Source organism: Papaver somniferum, chromosome 9, assembly GCF_003573695.1.
Source record: "Papaver somniferum cultivar HN1 chromosome 9, ASM357369v1, whole genome shotgun sequence".
NCBI lineage: Eukaryota > Viridiplantae > Streptophyta > Magnoliopsida > Ranunculales > Papaveraceae > Papaver > Papaver somniferum.
Window position 1 is genome coordinate 51579159 of NC_039366.1, and position 23842 is coordinate 51603000.

A 23842-nucleotide genomic window follows, 5' to 3' on the forward strand; every position below is an offset into this window, starting at 1 on the left:
ATCTGGTTGTCTTCTATATATGTCAACGACATTTGTCTTCCATAACTATTTATTTTACCAAGTCTTAGTTTTGTCCTTAGTTCTACTTGTTAGAAAAGCATACCTTTTGATTTCTCGAAAATCACTTTCATGCAGTAAAATAATTTCTGATAAACAAAAAAGTTAGAATATTTATCGGATTGGGTTGATCGGAGAAAGGTAAACCTCTTTCTTTAAAGACAAATTATCCCCGCATACAGTGATCACCATTCAGAGACGTCGTCTTCTAAGATATAACGATCACGCCTTGTAGTAAATAACACCACAATATTAATGCACTCTTAATACAACTCTGACTCTTGACTTAAAAACTTGTAAAAACTCTTAGAAAACTAAAATCAGAGATAAATATTTATAGAGTTAATAGTGACTATACAATGTGTCTCTTCATCCAAAGGCGACTCACCATGTCAAATTGTGACTCTCCGTAACATTGTGCACTAAGCGCTTGTCGGCAAAAACGGCATGACCCTAAACACGTTTCTTGAATTTTAAACTTTGAAAATAATTTTCACTGACATAAAGAAACTTTAACTCAAAATTCCAACACGACTTACAACCTCGATTTTTAATCGTAATCTCGTACTTCTTAGTCTAAACTCTAACTAAACCATCTTATCATGAGTCTATGGTATGCATACAATTTTTGTAATTTCAATTATGAACCATTAAGTTTATATAATCTAAATTCTAGATTCAGATGATGAACTCTTGTAAACATTAGATTTTATCAAAAAAACAACAACTATATATATGAGTGTCGAGCAGTGCTATCACGCACGACCTTGCGTGAAGTTATCCCGCTCAAGCGGTTTCTTTACCGTTAGATTATGCTAAAATCCAGATCTAACAGTCTTGAACCTTTTAGAAGAAATGGTGGATCCTATCCTGAAAGTGAGTGGTGGATTCTTTCCTGAAAATGATGGGTCATTTTCTGAATATGAACCTAACTGTTGATTTAACCATCCAACGGTAAAGAAGTCGCTTTTGCGAGAAACCATCCCGCAAAATAGCGTGTGATAGCATTTGTGTATGAATGTCATTTGTAAGTTCTTATGGCGATAACGTATCTTTTAACTTTCTATTTGGGAGTTCGAGTTCTTTGAAACAGTTTTAGAAATAAGAATAGATAACGTGCAAGCAAGATAGTTAAACCAACTTGTCGTAGTAAAAGAGGAGGTTAAACCAAGTACAAGAAATTCCAATTCTAAGGCACGTGAAGTTTCAAAAGCAAAAAGGGTTTCAAGATAAAAAATTACAGTAGAGACGCTTTAGAAGACTCGACACCTCTTATGAAACAGGGGAAATTAAAAAATAAACAAGTCAAACCTTTGAAACTTGTGAGTTTATGATATGGTCAAGTTGATTCATACTACATACCAATGGCAGTGGTACTAGATCACGTGGGATGATTAGGGTCCAAGAATGTAGAGAACGGAGGAAAAAGTTTGTACACTTAAATTTGCAAAGTGGGTCACGGATACCGCCCAAATCCTATTTGGGAAAATTTTAGTTTGGGAAAATTTCAGGTGGTCCCAAGTTTGTTTGGTTCCTTGATAACTTTTCTTATTTATTTAAAAATATTAAATTTATGATTTATTTTTATTATTAAGATTCGTACAAAGTTTTTGTTAGGGTGGTAATATAGCAATCAGTTGGTAACCAACACCGTTTAAATAGCAACACCCAAGCTATAAAAAAGAAATTTACTTATACCATACTAGCATCAATATCATTACTAAGAACGCGCAATTGGAGGATATCAAAACTAATTGAGGGATATGAATTACTTCCCCCAACCAATAGTGTTTGTTAAGGGATGTTTTTTTTGGGAAGGGGGAAATACTAAAATACACTTCCTTCAAAATAAAAATCAAAAAACTTAAAATCATAAAAACAAAATCATATCCCCATTTTCATCTTCGCCTCTAATTAACCACTTTTAGGGTTAGGGATTTGAAACCTAAATATTCCTACTTCCTTTCAAATTCTAAAATTTCCGCACTGCCTATAAAAAAGAAATTTACCTATACCATACTAGCATCATTATTAAGAACGCGCAATTGGGGGATATCAAAACTAATTGAGGGATACGAATTACTTCCCCCAACCAATAGTATTTGCTAAAGGGTGTTTTTTTTTTGGGGAACACTAAAATACCCTTCCTTCAAAATAAAAATCAAAAAACTTAAAATCAAAAAACAAAATCATATCCCCCATTTCCATCTTCGCCTCTTATTAATCTCTTTTAGGGTTAGGGATTTGAAACCTAAATATTCCCCACTCCCTTTCAAATTCTAAATTTTCCTCACTGGCTTTCAAATTGTCTTCTCCTTCTCTGCCGGCTTCTCAATTTGGAATCAATTCTTTTTTTACATTCGGAAGTGATGAATACCATGCCGGAATTGATGAAGATCATGCCGGAAGTGATGAATACCATGCCGGAAGTGATAGGTGTTGTAAACACCTAATTTTATATCTAGTATTTATGCTTTCTTTAATATTATTCTTGTAAATTGCATCTCTTATGTGTAGTTTTGAGTTTTTAGGTGCTATGAAGTCCTTGAGAGCAAAAGAAGGAGAAAAAGTCCATTTGAAACGAAAAAGGCGCAAAAAAAAGTATCGCAGTCATTTGAGGTGCAAGTGCTATCCGGATCCCAGTCGAGGATAAGGGACAACTAGTTGGAGCCTAAAAAGAATTGCTAAAAACACCCACGGATGTTGATAGCCGTCCCAGTTATTACACTAAACCCTGAAATTGAGAAATCATTTTCTCATTTGTTTTTCTTTCCCAAATTTCGTTCTGCTGCTCAACTGAAGTGGAGGTCGAGAGGTGTTAACCTGAAATTGACCGAGAAGAAGATAGAGTTGCTGATGGAGGTAAATCAGATTGAGAAGAAATAGGAGTGATTTTGTTGCTGAATCTGTAGCTTGAGTTAAATGAAGAACAAGAAGAGACTAGGGTCTCTTAAATTGGGTGATAAAATTAGTGGAAAGTTACAAAGATTTGAGAATTGAGAGGGGTTTTGACATATGTTACGTTCAAGAATACAAGAGGAAGGAGAATAACAGCTACTACTGTTGCTGTTGTTGTTAATGAAGTTAGGGTTTTGAATTTGGGTTGAAATTGAAAGTGCTCGGATTTGATAAAAAGGAAGAGAAGATTCTGTGGGTGTTTATGTTCATGGGTCTTTGATAAAAAGGAAGCCGCAGAGATGATGCATATGTTGTTGCTGTTGATATATCAGAGACAGTGATAGGTTGATGTTGCAGGAACTGGTGATAGCTTATGGAGATGGATGAAATGGGAATTGCAGGTTATAGTGCATGTTAGTGAATGACTTGAGTTGAGCAGCTTCCGCTGGAGGAATTGACCTGAGAAGAAGAGCTCAGATCTGCAGTTAGTGAATCTGGTGGATTAGTGGAGAAGGAATTTTGGGTTTGTTGAGAGGATGATGCCTCCAAAGTTTGAGAAGAAACTAAACTGAGTGAACTCTGGTGGTGATATTAAATGAGTCCTGGTGGTGAACTGAAGTTCTGAAGCTGAAATTGTTGGTATGATTTGCTACTGGTACTGTGTGATGCATAGATGTATGCTTACAGGTTAGGGTTTTAATTCAGTTTTGAAACTGAGATGAGCAAGAAGATGTTTCTGTTGCTGCTGCTGTGAGAGAATGGAGAAGAAAGTGAACTGCAGATGATGGCTAGGCTGATGGTGATGCATTGAGGATAGGCTTGACTGAGAAGGAAGAATTAATGGTGGCTACAGTCAAGAAGATACAGAACACAAATTGATGTGTTGCTGTTGGCATGAGGAGAAATGGAGCTGGGAAATTGCAGTTGTGAAGTTAGTATTGGTGACTGTGTTGCAATGAAGGCTTAAAGATAATGGTGCTGGCATGAATAGTTGAATTGCTGGTGAAGTGCAGGTGCAGTAGAAAGAAGTTGCAGGTGCAGGAGTTGATAATGACTTTGAGCCAGAGTTGTTGATGCTGCTGTTGTTGTGATCGATGACAGAGATGATGTTGCAGCTGTGCAAGGTTATAAGTCAGGTCCAGTTGCTATTAATGGATGTTGCTGTTGCTGCTTAATAATGAAAGCTACAGATTATTAGTAGGCTGCAAATGGAATGAAGTGAAACAGTGAACCTTAGATGTATGTTAGGATGAATTCGCAGGGTCACTTACTAGTAAGTCTTTGAGAAGAGGGTAAAGCTGGTTGTGTGCAGTGAGGCCATGGAAGATTGCGAAGTATCTGAAATGAGAATGGTGTTGGTAGAATGAGCTGCAGTTTAAGTGCAGGGCATGAGATTACAGGTTATGATGAATTGCAGGGTCTGTGGATGAAGCTGCTCTTGGTTGTATCTTGAATAAGCAGCTGAGATGGTTTGTGTAGCAGGTGATGGTTTAATGATGAGCTGTTGCATGTGGCCTGACTGAGATGGAGTGCAGTTGTGAAGTGCAGGTGAAGATTAAGGAAGAGATGCTTTGCTTGTGTTTACCGGGATTTTTCTGATGCTCAGCTGCAGGTAGTTGTAATATTGCAGACAACAGAGGCAATGGTTTTTGATTTAGTAGAGAGAGGGGTTTGTAGTTGTGCTAGAGATCCAGACTGAGTTAGTAATGGCTGCTGCAGTTGGAGATGAAGTTGTGTATCTGCAGAAAGAGGAAATGCTTGTGGGGTATGATCTGATGTTTGCATAATGCACCATCTTGGTGCGACAGTAGGTTGGCCTTGGCAAGATAGCTTTGGCAGTCAGATACTGACTCAGCTCTTACTCAGACCCTGACTCAGGTCTGACTCACTGTGTTTGACCGTTAGTCGGACGTCAACTTTGACGCTGACTGTTAGGTTTGACCGGTGACCAGGCAGACTTTGCCGGTCACCTGTGATGTTTTCCGGCCAACTTTCGACCGATTTCCGGTCAATTTCCGACGGCAGTTTTTGGACATATTTTCTACATGGGTTTTCTCACTAATGGGCTTATTGGACCACTTGGACTTTCGGCTTTGAAGACCTAGTTTGGAAAGAGGAAAAGCTACAAAAAGAAAATGTTTATGCAAATCAGATATTTTTCTACTTGAAACTTTGGAGAGCGGGATTCTACTAGGGTTTGCTTTCGTTTATTTTTCATCTTCTTCAATTTATTTTTGATTATGATTATGATGAACTCAAAAGCTATGAGTAGCTAAATACAATTACTGGTTATGGGATAAAGTTGATTTCCAACATGTTATTTGATTCAATGAATTAGTTTTGTCTCAATACTTTATTGTTTATGATTCATTATTAATTTTGTCATATAATTTGAATGCTAGTTTAGTTGAGTCCGGAATCAATCCGATTTACATTCATCTCTATTGTTAGATTAGGGTTTTCAATACGAAATAGTTGTTTATCCCTGATTCTAATTAGCATAGTGTGAGTAGTGCTTGTAGTGATATATCCTATTAGTCACATATGAATCATAAGCTTTGTTAAAACGAATTAGTGCTTTTACACGTTTGTTTGCATTGATTAGTCTTATTTTATAAAACTTATTGCTCTTAGGGAGTTAAACTTAATTGTGCTTTTACACTTTAGGTTTCTAGGTAGATTTCACAATAGCATCTTTTAATGTTGTTTGTGATAAATTCGGGAAATAAACGGGATACTCTTGCGATCAAGATATCCTAGGACTTTTAGTAAATGAGAGATTAAAATATCAATGTTATTGATGAAAATACATGTTTGTGAATGATACTATCCCGTGACCAATGTCTTCTTCTTATTGATTATTCAAGTTATTTTATTGCTTTCAATTTATTTTATTGCTTAGATAAAAACAAAAATCCCCCCATTGGTTACTAAGAAACTGAAATTTTATAACAACAAAAGTCTCTCTGTGGGAACGAACACTTTCTTACCACATACTATATTTATATTTAGTAGATTGAGAAAGTGAATTATTTTTGACGCATACGACTGCGATCAGGTAGTAATGAAAAAAATTCCAGAAGTGATGAAGGTCATGCCGATATAGATGAAGAGCATGTCGGTAGTGATGAAGACTATGCCAGAAGTGATGAAGACCAAGCCGGTAGTGATGAAGACCATGTTTGATTATTTTTTTGCATCGCCGGAAGTGATGAAGACCATGCCGGAAAATGGTGCCGGCATGCTTGGTAACTAACATTCAATGCCGTAACTAAGTGCCGGCATGCTCGATAGAAATCTATCAACGCCGGTACTCAAGTGATTTTCTTTTCAAGTTTCTGGATACTTTACATTATGTGCCGGCAAAGAAATTCAAGCAACATACCATGCCGGTAGCTGTACCGGCACGCTCGAGAATTAACTGATTGTGCCGGCAGTGGACTGAAAACCAGAAAAAAATTCAAAACGGACTGAAATTCAATTTTCTCGTAGATTTTTTTTTCTACGAGAAGATGTCTCGCACGCTGCTAGGGCGTTGCCCCCTAGACCCCCACGACCGGACCGGTCAGGTCGATCACCGAAAACTCTGCCTAGAGGCAAACATTTATGAAAATTTCCAACATATGCCGGCATTGTATTCATACTTCTTCTATGCCGGCACCGATCTTTTTCAGAGAAAAAAAGGGAGAATTCAAAGAAAAAAACTTCTTTTTATAGTTGAGCTAAAGATTCAGCAGCAATTCTCTTTTCACTATCATCCACCATTTTCACCAAAAAAACCTCGCTCTCAAATTTTTTTCCCTCCTTCAACTCTCACCTCACCCAAACTAAATAATACACTAATCATTTATCAAATAATCTTATGATTTTTCTAAGTATAATTAAACACTAAACCTGATTAGTGAGGGGTAGATTAGGAATTAAAAAAATAATTAGATAAGGGGTGACCCTGATTTGATATTTGGATCCAGTTTTTGTCCTTTTACTCTATCCCCAAATTAGTTTTGATATCCCCCAATGGTGCGTTCATTACTAAGGGCAATTCCTATGGTAATGGTCAGATGAAAACTTTTGTTGAGACAGGTGGATGGCCAAACATTTTTTCCATTATGGTGAATCATTGGGCGGTTGATCATCAAGCGCCAGAACATAAGACACACGCTGGCGTTCGTAGGAAAATCGCCGGCGTTGGAAGGTCAAGCGCTGGAGCACAAAGTATAAACGCGGCGCTCGAACGTAGCCGCTGGCGTTTGTAGCAAAAACGCCAATAGATAGTTTTTTTAAAATTCAAAATTCACTTTTACCTCTATAAATTACCAACAATTTCAAACAATTCACTCACACAAAAATTTACTTGTCTTGAATTTTCTCTTCTAAAATCTATTTCAATTTTTTAGTTTATTGTTGGTGAAATGGCTGAAAAGGCGATCACACTTTTTTGCGATGCAAAACTTGAAGCTGTTGTTTCTAAGATATGTGGGAGTTTTAAAAAGATTGAGAATTGTAAGATGGAAGTGTAAGTTTTTGAAGTTGCTCCAAAAAAATGTTCCGCTAAAAGGCAAAGAAGAGCTCCAGTTTTGAAAGTTAAGAACAAAAAATTCAAAAACAAAGGCAAAACTGTCAAAGAGCGCGTTGAATGGAAGATACGTCAAATGAAGATAAACAGGAGGCCAAAACTTGTTCTTGATTTTTATTGAAGTTGTTTAGTACGTTTTATTATTGCCTAAGTTTGTATCTTGTAAAAGCATTGGCATCAATGAATGAAAATATTTAGATTTTAAAATATAGATTTCCACTTCAGATTAAGCGAAATTGATTACGGTTTAAACTTGCAAATTACACCAAACTACATTTTAATAAACCCCAACAAAAACATCAAACTACATCAAATCCAACGACATTCTCTCTGTAGAGTTCATAACACTCAAAATGCCTAAACTCTCTTCCGCTTTCTTCAGTAGACTTGGTCTGAGCGATGGTTTTTTGTAAAACAGATAAACAACAAGCTCAAATATTTATGATGCAGTTGAGTCCATCAGGACAAAGGTAAGATACTCACTAGTTCTTCGTTGGATGGTCCAGAATTGCTACGGTGAACCATCCAAAAAACTTCCGTATAATGTTTGACTTCCTTAGTGATGAATGCAATTCTTAGTTCTAGGCTCTTACTGTTTATTATGGTTTCGTTCCGCGATGCTACAAAATGTCCCGATACTCTTTCCCAGAAATAGTCACTGTTCATTGGTCTCATCATATGATGTAACCAACATCGAACAAGAGTAACATCTTCTTCCAGTATAAAGACCAGGAGCGACATTCGAGTGCAGTACATATATGCTTGAGATGGACCATCTTTTAGAATTCTAAAACACGCTTCGTAATGAAAAGGTTTACTATCAGCTTCCTCCCAATTATCAACAGCTGTTTCGATCACTTCATCTTCAGTTACACCACTGAAATTTTCTCGATCAATTTCCATTACCAGAGCAAGAAATGGCTGGATTGCAAGCCTAATAGATCGAAAATGAGCATGCAATCGACGAGCATCTCGGTTTCCTGGGTTTCCCGTCAGTGAGACGAACATTGAAAAAACGTTCTCCCAAAAAGAACCGTCTTGAAAGCCCATATCAGTGATTACCCTATAAAAAAATATGTTTTGCATATATTTATATCCTCTTCTTCAGTAAACTTGGGACCACGATTTCTAACAGACATTTCTGCAGAGTGAGAGAGATTAAGAGTTTTAGAAATAAAAAAAAGAAGAGGAAGATGTGATTTTGGAGATGGGAAGAATGAAATTTATAGGTCGAGAAATAAAATTGAGCCGTTGGTGTTTGTAGTAAAACCGCGCGGCTTTCCTTTAAGCATCCGTTTGAATTACCATAGGAGTTGGCGTTTGTAGTAAAACCGCGCGAATTTACTAAAACTTCCTGTTTGAATTACCAACGCCTATTTTTTTTGTTATAAATACAACACTAGGGGTGGCCTCTCAACCACATCAACAGATTTCTTTCTCAACATCCACCATATTTTCTAAAGGCAAAGCGAAGCAAATATTATTTGTCGAAGCAAAAGAGGTTTTTCCATTATGTTTCATGGATAACCACAGTCTTATGCAATGCCCTTGAATGTATTCAAAGTGTCCGCGAGAAGGTTGTTCATGCATCAGAATGGTGGTTGAATCACAACCGGAAAAGATCAGGTATTTGCAATGTCAAGATCCCAACTGTCTAGAGGAACCACATATGCTAGATAATGCTGTGAAGATTAAAAAACAAGAAGAAGAAAAGATTGCAACACTCAGCAAAAACTTCAAACTTAAAGCCAAATTGAAGAAGGAGTTATTACACTGCAAGCATTGTGGATATGGAGATCACGAATACAAACATTATCCACAGAGAATCAGTGGATGCTCAAAGCCCGATTGCAAGACTTTTATGCATTTTCGGACTTCTTATGAAGAATACACATATGGAAGGCATTTCTTGGAATGTCCTGAGTGTTTTTTGGTGGAGTGGGCTGATTAAAGTTGAAGGACAAATCGATTCACTATGGTATTATGTTATTTAGTTTGCTGTATTTTGTGTTATTACAATTATCTAAAACCAAACATGTGGATGTCTTCACATTTTCACCATCAATATCATAAGTAATTTAAAATTTTCCTTGATTAAACCTTGCACCATCAATCTCATAAATAAAAACATACTGCATTGAACAACCACATCATACATGAGAATAAAAGAAATACATTAGATTAAAACAACTACTACATAGGCGTCAATTCTCGGCGAGTGGTGGAATTCCTAGGGCTATGTAGGGATCGTATTTGATGAGCACCCTAAGAATGTTGAAACAAGCATGGAAGTCGAAAGGATGGCTGTCGTGTGATGTTGCCCACATCGCTATAGTTCTGGGTTCCACTTCATGTTCGGCTTCATCGTCGAGATTAATTATTTTTGTGATTCTCAATTAGTAAAGCGACGAACTCCGGTACATTCCTACTAATTGAACTAAACCGATGCGAATGTTCCCTGTTTCAGCGGTGAACATTCTGTAAACTTTCTCTCAGAAAGTCAACATCGATTCAGCTACATTACTCACGACAATATCTCGTGTGTAAAAAACAAAGGCTCTACAAATAGTTAAATCCTCTTGTTGAGTTAATCTAACAACACGAACGCTGGGAGGCATTTTTGTAGATGATTTGAGAGTGAAGAATGTGTAGAATATGTGAATTTAGAGTTAAAATGAGGAGTATTTATAGAACTCAAAAACTATAGCCGTTAGATCACAAGAGTTTTAAGCCGTCCAGATTCATCAATTGGCGCTTCTATGAAAAACGCGGCATTTTTAGGAAGGAAGCTGGCGTGTGAAATACCAATGCGCGTTAGAAAAAATAGCGCCAGCGTTGTTGGCTCAGGCGCCAGCGTTAGTGCTAAGCTCGCCCGGCCTTCCACCACGCGCGCGCTACATAATCCAACTCACTCAACAGACCAACAAATTTGTTGGTTTGTACATCCATTTTTGATCTTTGTTGAGTCCATAATGGGGGCAAAATAAAGTTTGTTCATTCCATAGAAACTGCTCTAACTAGAAAATTCTTCAATATCTTAAAAAAACACAAAGTATATCCTCACTAAGCTCCCCCAAAGTAGAGAAGGCTATAACACCCAAACCATAACCGTGTGATACGCATTTGTCTAAATATTTAGTATGTTTGTGTAATACACTGTGAAAGGTGTGACGCCCGTGACATCCATACAAACAGCTTGTCCATTCTCCAAATTATAAACAAGAATATCTGCAGTGCGCAAATTTTTATTATTATCCTACAAAAACCCAAGGGCCACTTCTTTACGCGTAGGCACACCAGCTTTACAACAGATGTCAGCGATTGCATCACTTACAAGGTCATGTCGGAATTTGAGCCCAACATCTTTGGCACAATGGAGTGCGTGATCACCAAAAATATCCATATGCCTATTATAACTTGAGCATAAGCCACCTTCGACGAACAAGGGAATGTCAAGGCGGTGACAAACTACGACTTTAAATTATCTTGGCCCAAGGCACTTATTCATCCCATTAATGGGTACAACCAAAAGATAATCCTGGCATGCTTAATACGGTTGCATTGCCACAGAATGGAATCTCTTTCATATATGTAAAATTGGATGGGGATTTGTATCTTAACTGCATCAAAATAAGTAACTGCCAGGGAGTGCATAGAAGGGGGTGGGGTGTGTGTGTGGGGTGGGTGGGGGGGGGGGGGAGTTGGTTGGGGGTGGGGAGGCGTATCATCAATGTAATAGTTACAATGTAGTCAACATACTTGGATGAAGTTTTGAAGAGCCAACCGATCAGCAGATCCTTTATCTGAGAATAATCTACCGAGTATCACCTTTTGTACTAGAACAGTCTGACTTAGGGAGGAAAGATAACAGTAGGTGGAAGTGTCTGCCATATTATAAATGCCGAGGTTTCCCTCTTTGATAGAAAAAGTAGCTAAACATTGTTGAGATGGCCCAAAATCAGCCCCATCTCTTGTGACCAAGAGTCTCAAATACTGAAACAAAAGGTCATCAAAAAGTTCAGTGGCTTGTTATAGCACTACAGGATTGGTATTTCGCATTGCAAAATATAATCTGGATATACCGGAGCAGTTGCAAAGTAATAACATCTCACTTTAGGGGTCTTTAAGTTTTTTGATGGCGAACATTAGCTGGATGGTCTTGTATACCCTGCTCAGCACCATGCACTACTAAAATTCAGGTACAGACTCACTGGTCCCCCCAAAGTTAAACGTCATTAGTAGGTTTACCAATATCCCAAGGGAAAACACCTTCAATAATACTTCTGGGATCAATGGAAGGCCAAAATACCTCCGCTTTCTTTATATTGAGATGTAATCCCTTACACCGGCCTTCGAATTCTGTGATGCTCAAAGCTTTGGCCACCTCAAGCGTGTCACTAATAATTGTGCCATCATCAAGGCACCAAGCGTGCAAATCAAGTTTGCAACGAGACACAATGGATTTCACAAGGGGATGGAGCGTCAAAGCAAACAACAGAGGACATAGGGGGTCTCCTTGTTGAACACCAAGTGCCGAGGACAAAATATATTGGTCATAATAAAGTCTAACAGGCCTACTGCAGCAATATTCCACCTAATGAGAAATACCTGGACAATGGAGTCGAACTTCCTTAATGAGATGAGACTGATACACTATATTAAACGCGTTAGAGCAGTCAATAAGCAACATTGACATCTTGGTTGAGTGACCGTTCATCTCCAACAGGCTATTTACAGCATGTAAAATACTCTCACCCTCCAATTGGCATGCCAACCCCAAATTGGTGATCTCCCAAGTAAGATCTCATGGCCTTGCCAACGGAAAAAATGGCTATCTTAGAAACCAACCAGCGCCAAATAGTACCAACCACAATATGCCTTATCCCACAACCCGACTTGAATAATGGTATAGGGGTGCACTCGCTATGAACTCACCTGAAACATTGGGGCATTATTATCTTCTCGTGATACTTTTATTATCTTCTTGTTTATTTTCTCCTTTTTCTATATTTTATCTCGACTAATTTATCTCTCACCTTAACATAAACACAAAAATAAATAAAAATAATATAAAAACTAAATATCTCTCAAGATATAAATCGAGAATTAATTAATATTCGAAAAGGTCGACGAGATCTACACAACGAATATTTGTTATACTATGTTTCAGAACTTTCATTTTCTTCGGTATAATGATAGCTCGTATACAAGAATGAACACTATTTTAGGGTATGGTAGTTCATTATAGTTCTAGCAGTTTATTTTGTAGAATGAACTCGTACATGGTAGTTAATTCTAACAGTTTATTTTGTAGAATGAACTCATAATAGTAGTTCATTTTGAAGAATAAAGTCGTAATAGTAGTTCAAATTGTATAATGAACTCGTGATATGTGTTCTTTGTTACGTAATGAACTCATAATGGTAGTCGTATTGTAGGAATGATAATTCATTTTGTAAAATGAAATCTTAATGATAGTTAATTATGGTATTTCATATTGTAGAATGAACTCGTAATAGGTGTCCATTATGGTAGTTCATAATGTAAAATAAATTCGCAAATGATAGTTCATATTGTAAAATAAACTCGTAATATGTGTTCATATTATACAATGGACTCCTAATGGTAGTTCATATGGTAGAGTAACTCGTAATAGTAGTTCATTATGTGAATAACTCGTATGGCAATTCAATCTGTAGAATGAACTCATATGTTAGTTCTTATGAACTCATAAGATAGTTCATTCAAGCGGTTCACTATGTAGAATGAACTAGTCGGAATGGTATTCATTCAAGTAGTTCACGTTGTAGAATGAACTCATCTTTTGTAGTTGATTTTTATTTAAAGGATAACGTAAAAATTTAAAGCTTCGAAATATAGTAACACTGACACTCATTGGATAGATCTCGTCGAGAGCTTTCTGTATATATATAAAATTTATCACTTTTTGGCTTATGGTTCAAAAAATATTTAACTTTTAACTTTTTTATTTATTTATACTAAGAGAGAGGATTTTTTTTTTTTTGACTTCCTTTCATTTTTCCCACTTATCTTACTTAAAATAGTATTAAACGTAAATTTACAAAGAAACATGAGAAACTTGCAGGAAATTGGAAGGGAGCCGAGCAACAAGCTGTGCTCCAATCCCTTTTTGAATAACAACCCTTAATCTATGGAAAAATAAATCTCCTACTCTGACATCCGCATCATGATTAGCCATATAATTTCGCAGTCTTTTTAGAAAATCTATAATATCTCCACCATGTTCCCCTAGAGTAGTGAATGCAAGAATACCGAAGCCAAGACCTTGAGCAGCACACTTTTCCATATATTTATTGCATTTCCGAGTTACATCATTGTTGATGGCTTGTCCAGGAACAAAAGCGCGTACACCACCACCAGTAAAAGGAGATACACCAGTTATATCCATGCACATGTCATGCCCGTTATCCCGGTTATATACCAAATATCAGCAGGTCTCAAAGCCTTACCGTTATTGGAAAGGAGGACCATGTCAACTTCTTTTCTAGCTGGCACACCTGCACGATAACACATATCTGCAAAAGTGTCACGTACCAGATCATGTTTGAACTTAAGACCAACCTCATGGTTATAATGCAGGACATGATCATCATATATATCCATTTTCCTATCACAACTGGAACATATCCTTCCTTCTTCGAAAACAGAATCCCAAGCCTGTATCGAAGCACAACACAAAACTTCCTAAGCCTAATTCTCTGATTAAGATCTTCTATCGGTATTGCCAACAAAAAATCTTGCACGTGTTTGTATTTGCAACATTGACAAAGTGCATTATCACGCTCGGACATGTTGAAGCGAGTGGGTAGATCTTGGTTCACTGCATCAAAGTATTTAATCACCAAAAAACTCATGGGTGGGGGGGGTTGGTGGTGGTGGTGCAATGTCATTAATGCAAAGTGGAGAGATATCGCTACCACATACCTGATGATAGATGTTCAACGCGTCTTCGAAACTTGGGCTCAAACCAACCAAATCAGAATTACGCAAAATAATTTTCTGTTGGGCCTGGGTCTACATAATAGAAGCCAAAAAATAATATTTCATCGTGTCCTCCATAATGTATACACCCATACCACCATGTTTGATGGGGAGAGTAACCAATCTTTGTCGGAGAAAACCGTAACCTGGACCATCCCCTGTAATGAGGTGTCGTATGAAAAGGTTCAGGTGACAATCAGATAATTGTAGCGCATCAATTAAGTGTTCGGGCTTGGTGGTACTCATTGAAAAATCGAGCCGGGATACACCAGAGAAATTCCTCAGGAGAAGTAACTCACACTTTGGACCAAACTAAAAGAATGTTTTTTTGGGCGCTACTCCATTTTGGAGGGGGACTATTATTTCTTTTTTGGGTGGATATTTAAAGTAAATTGGAGTCACCCGTTATCCATATATTTATTTTAGTACCAAAATTACCCTTTCTAATTAAGTTAGTGTAATGATTAGTGAGTTAATTAATGATTAGTGAGATTAAATTAATAAGTTGATTTTTTTCAAAAGAAGAATTATTCAGAGGGAGAAGAAGAAGATGAAGATGATAATGAAGATGAGGGTTTTGGAAGAAAAAAAGTTAGATTTTTTTTTTAAGAGCCACAACAAGAGTACGATGCTTTGAATAATCACAGATACTTCAAATTTAGTTAATGGTGCTTGAATTGGCCAAAATATTCCTAAAAATGAACAATTTACAAATTGATTTCGGTTTAATTAAAAAAGTTCGGCTACGACATCTGAAGAACAGGTAGCCAAACTCATCTGCAAGTGTAGTTCGGCTAATGTTACTGAAAACACAGGTAGCCGAACTCAGCTTTAATGGAGTTTTTTCTTTCATAGAAAATTCGGTTAGGAGAAGAAAATTGTGACGTAACCGAACTAGGAGTTCGGCTAGGATAAAAAATTGCGACGTAACCGAACTCAATATATAGATTTTTCAGAGAAAAGTTCGGCTAGGAGAAAAAAATTGCGACATAACCGAACTTTTTATGACGTAACTAAACTTTTTACGACGTAACCGAACTGTTTGCGACGTAATCGAACTTTTTGCGACGTAACCGAACTAAAAGTTCTTTTGGGTCTTTTTTTTTTTTTGCAACGTAACCGAACTTTTCTCTGAAAAAAAGAAAAACCTCCATTAAAGTTGAGTTCGGCTAGTTCGAGAAAGTTTTCACATAATTCATAGCCGAACTTCTGTCTGCAACTTTCATTTTCAACTCATTTTGGTGATTATTTCTCATTTTTTCAACCAAAAACGAATTACAAGTAATGAGTTTGTGAGAATATCTTCATTAATGATTTAAATTAAGCTATATATGTAGAGAGGTGGTGGTGGGAAAAGGTGGTGGTTATATATATAGGTGATTATTAGGTTGGTTTTGAAATAAATTAGGTTAAGGATAAGTTAGTAATTTCCATACTTTGGGACACATCTTATAACTATATAATACCCTCCAAAATGGAATAGTGCCCAAGAAAACGGTTCAACTACAAACAAATTTTTATGAATGGGCCCTAGAGCCATTGGACCAAATCAATTGGACCAAGCATACAGATTTATTTTAATACTAGGATTATTCGATAGTTTTTACATCTCATTTTTCAACGGTATGGGCTAGATTCTACAACTATTACAATCTCTGCAAGAGTATTACACATTTTTTCCAGCCTAAAGGTTTTTAATACTGGTCCTTGTAAGTGGGTAATAGACAACACAAAAATGTAGTTCCTTTGGTTTAAAGCTTCAAGATGGCCATTTCTCATGGTTGTTGAGATTATTAGCCGGATTGTACGGGTACTCTAAGATCCTGTAGTTTATAATTCTTTGTGCATGTCTACTCATTGCCAATTAGTTTTGAATTAGATGCCCATATTCTAACATGGTATCAGAGCAGGCTATTTGCGTCGAGTCATTTGACCGCATCTTTACTCCGCGTCGCCCGATTTATTGTCCACGTGTTAGAACCAGCGAGGCTACACGTGAGGGGGCGTGATGATATTATTAGTCCCACATTGTCCGGGTAATCTAAGATCCTGCGGTTTATGGTCCTTTGAACCTCTCCATTCATTGCCAATTGGTTTTGAGTTGGATGCGCATATTCTAACAAGTAACAACTAGACATTTTCTTTTTATCAATTCTGTAGAGGGTATTACAAACAAATCAAGATTGTGTTCTCATACATATGAAGTACCTACTTCAGAACAATATTTTACAGTGTATCGCATACATGATTGTACTCTCATGCTCAATGAAAATTGAGTTTTGTATTCTCATGCTCAATGAAAATTGAGTTAAACAAGTAATGAAAATACAATGTACATGAGGAAAACAGATATACAAAAATTTTGCGTCCTGCTAACACATTCTCAAATTGTTTTCCATCGTATGTGAATAAGTATCTTTCCATTCCTCGAGTTTATGAGATGGTATTTCTCGTTGATACGTCCATTGTTCACAACATCGATTAGGTTGATATCAACATGTCCCAGTGATTCCTATATAGTATGGAAATCTGACTTAGATTCACAAAACAAAGGAGTTCAATATGCAACAACAGCATAAACTACTGAGAGAATTAAATTAGAAGCAACTGACCTTGGATCTAAAACCCAAACCCGTCCTCCTGCTCATAACTTCAACGTGGATCGTATCCTGCAAAGGAGCTTCTTCTAACATGAATTGAAATTCTTCGGCCCAAGTTGGATCCCTTGATTTCCTTATTAACTGTTTAAGACGTATGTAAGAGTCAGATAAAGATTCTTTGCCATAATTTTAAGTATTCAAATAGATGTAACAGCTTAACGTACCTTAGTTTTCTTCGTTTCTCCTCTAAAAAGAACTAAAGCATAAGGATTGTTATGTTTCTTCCCCTCAACATCTTCAGCACTTTGGACAGTAACCGATAGTAACCCTGCACCATCATTTCCAGATGTTTCTTCAGTTACGCTTCTAATGTCACTGGCTTTCATATGATATCCATCCAAAGGTCCACTAAATCTTTCAGTGTCTTGTCTAAAAGGGCTGAATGTCATTTCCACCACTATTTTCCCTCTCTGTTTCATGTTATGGGGATCATTAGGATTCATGTTCTTGACCAAATCAAGTGTATATGATTTTGTCTCATGAGGTTCAAGAGATCTTAGTGGAATCACTTGCATTCCCAGCTTATCATGGGCTCCAACCTGGGAAAAAAAAGATGACAACTTGAGATTTTACATTAGACACTGGACTAGTCAAATAAATGAGATAGCATACAAGAAGTTTAACCTTTTCCCAGTCGTTCACATGCAACTCAAGGACTTGGGTCTCGGGATCTTTCACGATAAGTTTAAAATCTTCATTCCATTCGGGATTTAGGTTCTTCATCTTAACAGTGGTTTTCTTCCCAGGAAGTCTCTCACCACTCAAGCTAAGGACAACGTAAGGATCTGAGGTTCCTAGGAAATCCATCTTCAAAAGTTTGACTGCCTTTACAATCTTCACATGTAGTATGCCCACTGGTTTCCTCGTTGCCCCTCTATCAAAGTAATCAACCAAACAAAGATTAGCAGCACAATAAATTCAACTCAATACGACTTGCATTTAACTCTAAGAACTGGTGTAGGCTCAACCAAACCAACACTGCTGATCACGGCGAAGTCCTACATCAATAAGTTCTGATCGGCAAATGAGATTGCACTAAGAAATCAAAGAATAACGTCAAAGATGGACTTACACTGAACTGTCAAGAATAGGTATTTCAAGGGTTTGGGGCCACAAATAGAGGTTGGCAACTTGTTTTCTAATAGTTTCCTGAAATTAACAAAAAAAAGAACACTAAATGATACTAAGAAGCTCACAGACTTTTGACGTGAAAAAAATTATGCGAGAAATATTTGATAATGTTGAATATTTATATTGAACGACTAGTAGTTGCAGTTGCAATGTATATGCGTCCAGGGGTGTCTTCAATCACTGCTTAAGAACTAGATTATATTACTTTGTGGACCCTCAAAACTTAAGATCGTTAAACGAAATCCAACTTAACCCAAAAAATTACCAGTGTGGCACCTGAACATGACGATGAAGGCCAGGGATTGCCATAAGATCACATCCCAGTAATTTCAATCCGAAGTCCACATGCGGCTGCAAATACATCACTGATATTTATGAGAAGCATATCAAAGTGTAAGAACGTAAGCCATATTTCCTGCCACATTAGTGTACTGCATGATGTGACAGCAATATGGGTAACAACAATGAGCATGTCTGTCATGTTGTTTGCTTTGTCGCAGTGTTCCACTGTCCGATCAAGAAACATGTCTCATCTTAAAGTGAAATATATATATATATACGAGTAATATAAACTCACTAGTTACTACAGAAAGCCACCTACAATGCTAAACCATATAAAATGGACCAGGATATCAGAAGTACTTAATAGTACTTGGCAGTGAACTAAAACCAAAAGATTCAAAACTTGGTGATCGACTGAAGAATTAAAAATCGAAATTTACTTACTTTCTCCATCAAAGAAACTTCTATGTTTGAAAAGCATGGAAAGGTAGGGACTAGAGGTTTCAAGGATACACGTGGTGTAGCGAATATCTGCAAGTCCACCAACTGATAACAAGAAAAAACAGATCTCCTCAAAAGGACATCATTTTATTGGAAAAGTGAAGGTTCAATCTTTAAATTAAGGACAACATCTGAGAGCTTTACTAACCTGCACTGTAATTTGGAAGAACAAAAGTTTCACAACCAAGATAATATTTGGATTTCCAGCCCATCTAATCACTGGCTCAACAACTAGTTCTTTCTCGTTAGTTTCGTATACTTTTAGACCTGCCAAGTTTATTTGAAACCATGAGGAACTGATCATATAATTTTATTCATATAATGGTCCTTTTAGTCGAAAACAATAAAAACATAATATTACAACACATGGTAATTGAGGGCTTTGCATGAATGTAGGTCTGCAGTGTGTAGTCAAGCTGGCAATTTAGGCCACACAGAACCAATAACTCAATCATCTTAGCAGACAGAACAATGAATGAAGGACCTACAATCTACTTATACTTTTCGAACACAGATAGATACCTCCTAGTGGGATAACATAAAGAAAAATGATAAGAGTTGTTGACATTCTTAACTCACCGTGAAGGGTAATAGGAAGCGTTCCAAGAGTCAAACACTCAAAACCAATCGATTTTATCATATATTTCCCTATGTACTCTGAAAACATTGGTTCTACCGTGGTTCTCACTGTAGCACATATTCCCTGCACAATGACTAGAATCGTAAGTTTTCAATTTTCAAGACGTGTGACAAAGGTTTTAAACACATAATTTGGTTTAAATTTCATGACAAAAGCACCTTATCAAGGTAAGGCCACATATCTGAAAGAAATCTGTTTAACCAGTCAACCTACAAAATGCAATGTGAAAACAAAGGAAATTGATCAAAACAAAAGAAAAGGACACACAAAGAAATCAAAGTTGGAAACAAGACCAACTAACTTTCAACTAGAAGCATATTCTAGAGAATAACTCACTCTATCATAGTCAGGGTTCTTCACCCACAAAGGAAGTTCATTCAAAAGTTCTAACAAAGCATTCGTATCCAGTTCGTGAATCGGTCTAAAGACTGGTTCCTGAAAAACACATACAAATAAGAGACTGATTCAATCACATAAACACATTTCAACACCGGTCGAAAATCATTTCGATCAATGAAGTACTTATTAGAACCTTTACAGACTAAAAACCAGTATATTACTCAATGAAAACATGACAAATACAATGCACAAATCTTGAACATACATGTAAGAGGAACATCAACAAAAACCGATGATTAAAGAGGAGATCAAATGACAATAGAGTCAAAATAAAACAGTAAGAATACGAATGATTAAAGAAAAAACGATCAGGAGATTACCTTAACATCTTTGGATTGATGGTAGATGAAGAGAAAATAACCTATAAGAATTCCAACAGGGAATCCAATTCCAAAACCAACAATTCCCAATAAACTACTTACAAATCCCATTTCTTTTCAATTCTACCAGACCCGAATTGGAAATACATATAGAGTGATCGGTTTATATAAGGATAGAGGACAATCAATCCCGATAGAGAGAGAAAGGGAAAAGAAAATGAACGAGAAAAACAACAGCAAAAGCCCAAACAAAACCTCTAGGCGATGTAACCGAATGAATGAAGTCCCATGAAAACCGCCAAAACAGAGTCCCGTTGTCTTGTATGTTTGCATCACACACACATATATATAGTCGTCCAACTTCTCATTGACATCCCCAAACATGCCAGTAAACTAAATACATCCCGTACCAAGAGACAAGTTCTGTTGTTGTTGACGAACAGCAATTCAAAGAATGATCATGCCCTAACGTGGAATTATTATCTCCCTGAAAAAGTATGAGAGTGCACATTGACATATGCCATTTTTTTGTGGTACCAAATTATATTTGTTGCGATTTTGATAATTAGTTATGGCAAGTGGTTATTGAGTAGTTTACGTTTCCCTGAATGTTTGTTTCTCTAGTATGCACATGTCTCGCGCGCTGAACGTGTCTCTGGCTTCCCTGCATATATCTTTCTCGTGTTAATCGTTTATGATTACCCAATCGAATAGGTAAACAAATAGAACCAAGAGAGGTAAGTCATATCTGCTATTGTTTTATTGGTATCTACAAAGAAGTAAAACCCGATAGCAGTTTTGTGTGACATCATTTTAACTTCTTATATATGTTAGCTCCGAGGATTTTCGAGTTTTCAAGCGGAAGGAAGTATTAAAGTCTGTGAGCATCCAACTCAAAGCCAATTGGCAATAAGTGGAGTAGCTCCACACCTTATATGGACCGCTGTATGGTTGTCCTGTCTTCTTGGATCTTATTGGGTCTCACGTTTCATACGTGGCTTGGTTGTGATAACATATTAAAATACGGGCATCCAACTCACAACCAATTGGCAATGAGTGGAGAGACCCTAATAGATTATAAACTGCAGGATTTTAAATAACCCAACCATGTGGGACTAATAATCTCAACAGGAAGATTCAACATAAACAAGAAAAAAACTTTATTTCCCCTTATGACTATAATCATATCAAATCAAATAAACAAATACAAGACTTTTAGTTATCAATGAGACATGACCAGGTTCACCTTGTTAGTACAATCTTTCAAAGCTGGAGAATATATTATTTCAAACATATAAAGCACATTAAGCACATAATCTCACAATGATAGATATGCAGATGAACACGTATATTCGAGACATGTCACCATCTGGTTAAACCCTAAAAGCTACTGTATATGATTTGTGAAATTTCTTTGTCTTGTGTTTTCAGTTTCTAGCTATACATTTGAATAACAAAGAAAGAATTACATATTTTTCTTAATAAGTAAAATCCAATATCTGCCGATGACTCCCAAGTTCATAGAAGATCGAACAGTATCTTCTGTAGGTAGAAAGATACATGGAATAATAAGTTATTATATCAAGATTTTCTCTTTGATACACAAAGTTGGATGCACAATCTTTAGGCTTTTAAATGCAATAATGCTAATTTTTCTTTAATTGATGTGAATCATATTCCAGATAATGTGTTCTTCACGCAACTAGTTTATAATACATTTAAAATGATAAACACAAATTTGAAAAAGAAAATATACAAAGACATATTTTCTTTACAACAAACTTTTTGAATCATGATTAATCATATTTGTATCTTTATTCTTCAAATCGTCCGCCAAACTAGTGTTAGGCCGGTTTCTATGGCAAATGGTTAAACCCTCCATTTGCCATGCCAGCTGGTCTGGTAAACTGGCCACGCCACTATGGGAGAAAATATAAGCGGTCGAGTCTACATCGTTCGGTGGAGAAAAGACCGACCGGTTTTAAGAAAACCGCTAGCGGTCGAGTCTCCACCGCTAGGGCCCAAGTCTCAACCGTTGGCGGTCTTTTTAAAACCGGTCGGTCTTGTAATCGTCGCTTATTTTAGTGCAGTAACGGCTATTTCCCCCCACGTTTATCTATAAATTCACCCCATTCAATTAAATTTAATCACACCTCATTTTCTCATTAACTCTATCTTTACTCACTCTTTTGTACCTTAATCATCTGTTTTATTTTTTTTCAACTCAATGGATATGGATTTTTCTGACGAAGAAGTGCGTATTCATATGGATCGATTTGAAGAAAAACAACGAATATTCGTTCAGGCCTTGAAACAAATTGATGATGAGTCAGATGAAGATAAAGAACTAACCAACACCTTGATGCAGCTAGATTCATCGGGGCAAATACCTAGAGATCCAGAGCCAAGAGAAGTGTTCACAAGAAGACATACGTACCGTGGTCGGGATGAATGGCACGAGAAGCTGATGCACGAATATTTTCTTCCTGACTGTGTGTTCTCTGATGAAAATTTCCAAGGATGATTTCGCATGCCCAGACATTTGGTGCTAAAGATTATTGGTGAGCTTTGTCAGGTAGAACCTCAATTTAATTATCAGTATGATGCACTGAATATTAGGGGTCATAGCCCTGAACAAAAGGTTACTTCGACTTTGAGGATTTTAGGATATGGCAGACTTCCAGATTCTAATGATGAGTACCTTCGCATTGGAAAAATAACTGCATACAAGTATCTTGCGTTGTTTTGCGAAACAATGATTAATCATTTTAGTCCTACCTATTTACGAAAACCAACTGATGTAGATGTTAGAGAAATATTAAAGCAAAATCAGGAAATGGGATTTTCCGGAATGCTGGGTAGTCTTGACTTCATGCATTGGGTATGGACCGGATGTCCTACCTATTGAGTCGGTCAGTATAAGGGTCACTACGCAAAACCAACGGTGATCCTTGAGGCTGCTGCTTCTTATGATTGTTGGATATGGCACGCTTTTTTTGGTCTCCCGAGATCTCAAAACGATATAAATGTTTTACACAAATCGCCTTTGTTTGAAGATTTAAATTATGGAATTTCTCCTCAGGTAAATTTCGCTGTCACTGGGAATCACTACACTCATGGTTATTATCTTGCAGATGGAATTTATCCAAAATGGTCAACTTTAGTTCAATGTTACCGTCAGTCACCTGCTAGTGAAATGGGTCGTTCATACTCGTATTTCAATATCAAACAAATGAATCTGAGAAAGGATGTGGAACGGGCTTTTGGAATTCTGAAACGGAAGTTCGCAATCATTTGTGGGCCTTATCGTGGTCTAAGTGCTCGTGAAATGCATAAGACTATGCTGACTTGCATC

At 36.9% G+C, this 23842-nt stretch overlaps 1 protein-coding gene across 1 annotated transcript; it reads right to left on the reverse strand.

Moving 5' to 3' along the window:
* Positions 1-16720: 16720 nt before the first annotated feature.
* Positions 16721-21259, reverse strand: LOC113308456 (synaptotagmin-3-like). The gene is made up of 12 exons (XM_026556915.1): positions 20488-21259; positions 20105-20203; positions 19927-19977; positions 19708-19831; positions 19277-19395; positions 19072-19173; positions 18622-18696; positions 18287-18363; positions 17839-18088; positions 17379-17753; positions 17167-17295; positions 16721-17066 (listed from the first exon to the last, which is right to left on the reverse strand). The coding sequence occupies exons 1-12, from the start codon at positions 20596-20598 to the stop codon at positions 16938-16940; spliced, it is 1641 nt and encodes a 546-aa protein (XP_026412700.1). The 5' UTR covers positions 20599-21259; the 3' UTR covers positions 16721-16937.
* Positions 21260-23842: the final 2583 nt, after the last annotated feature.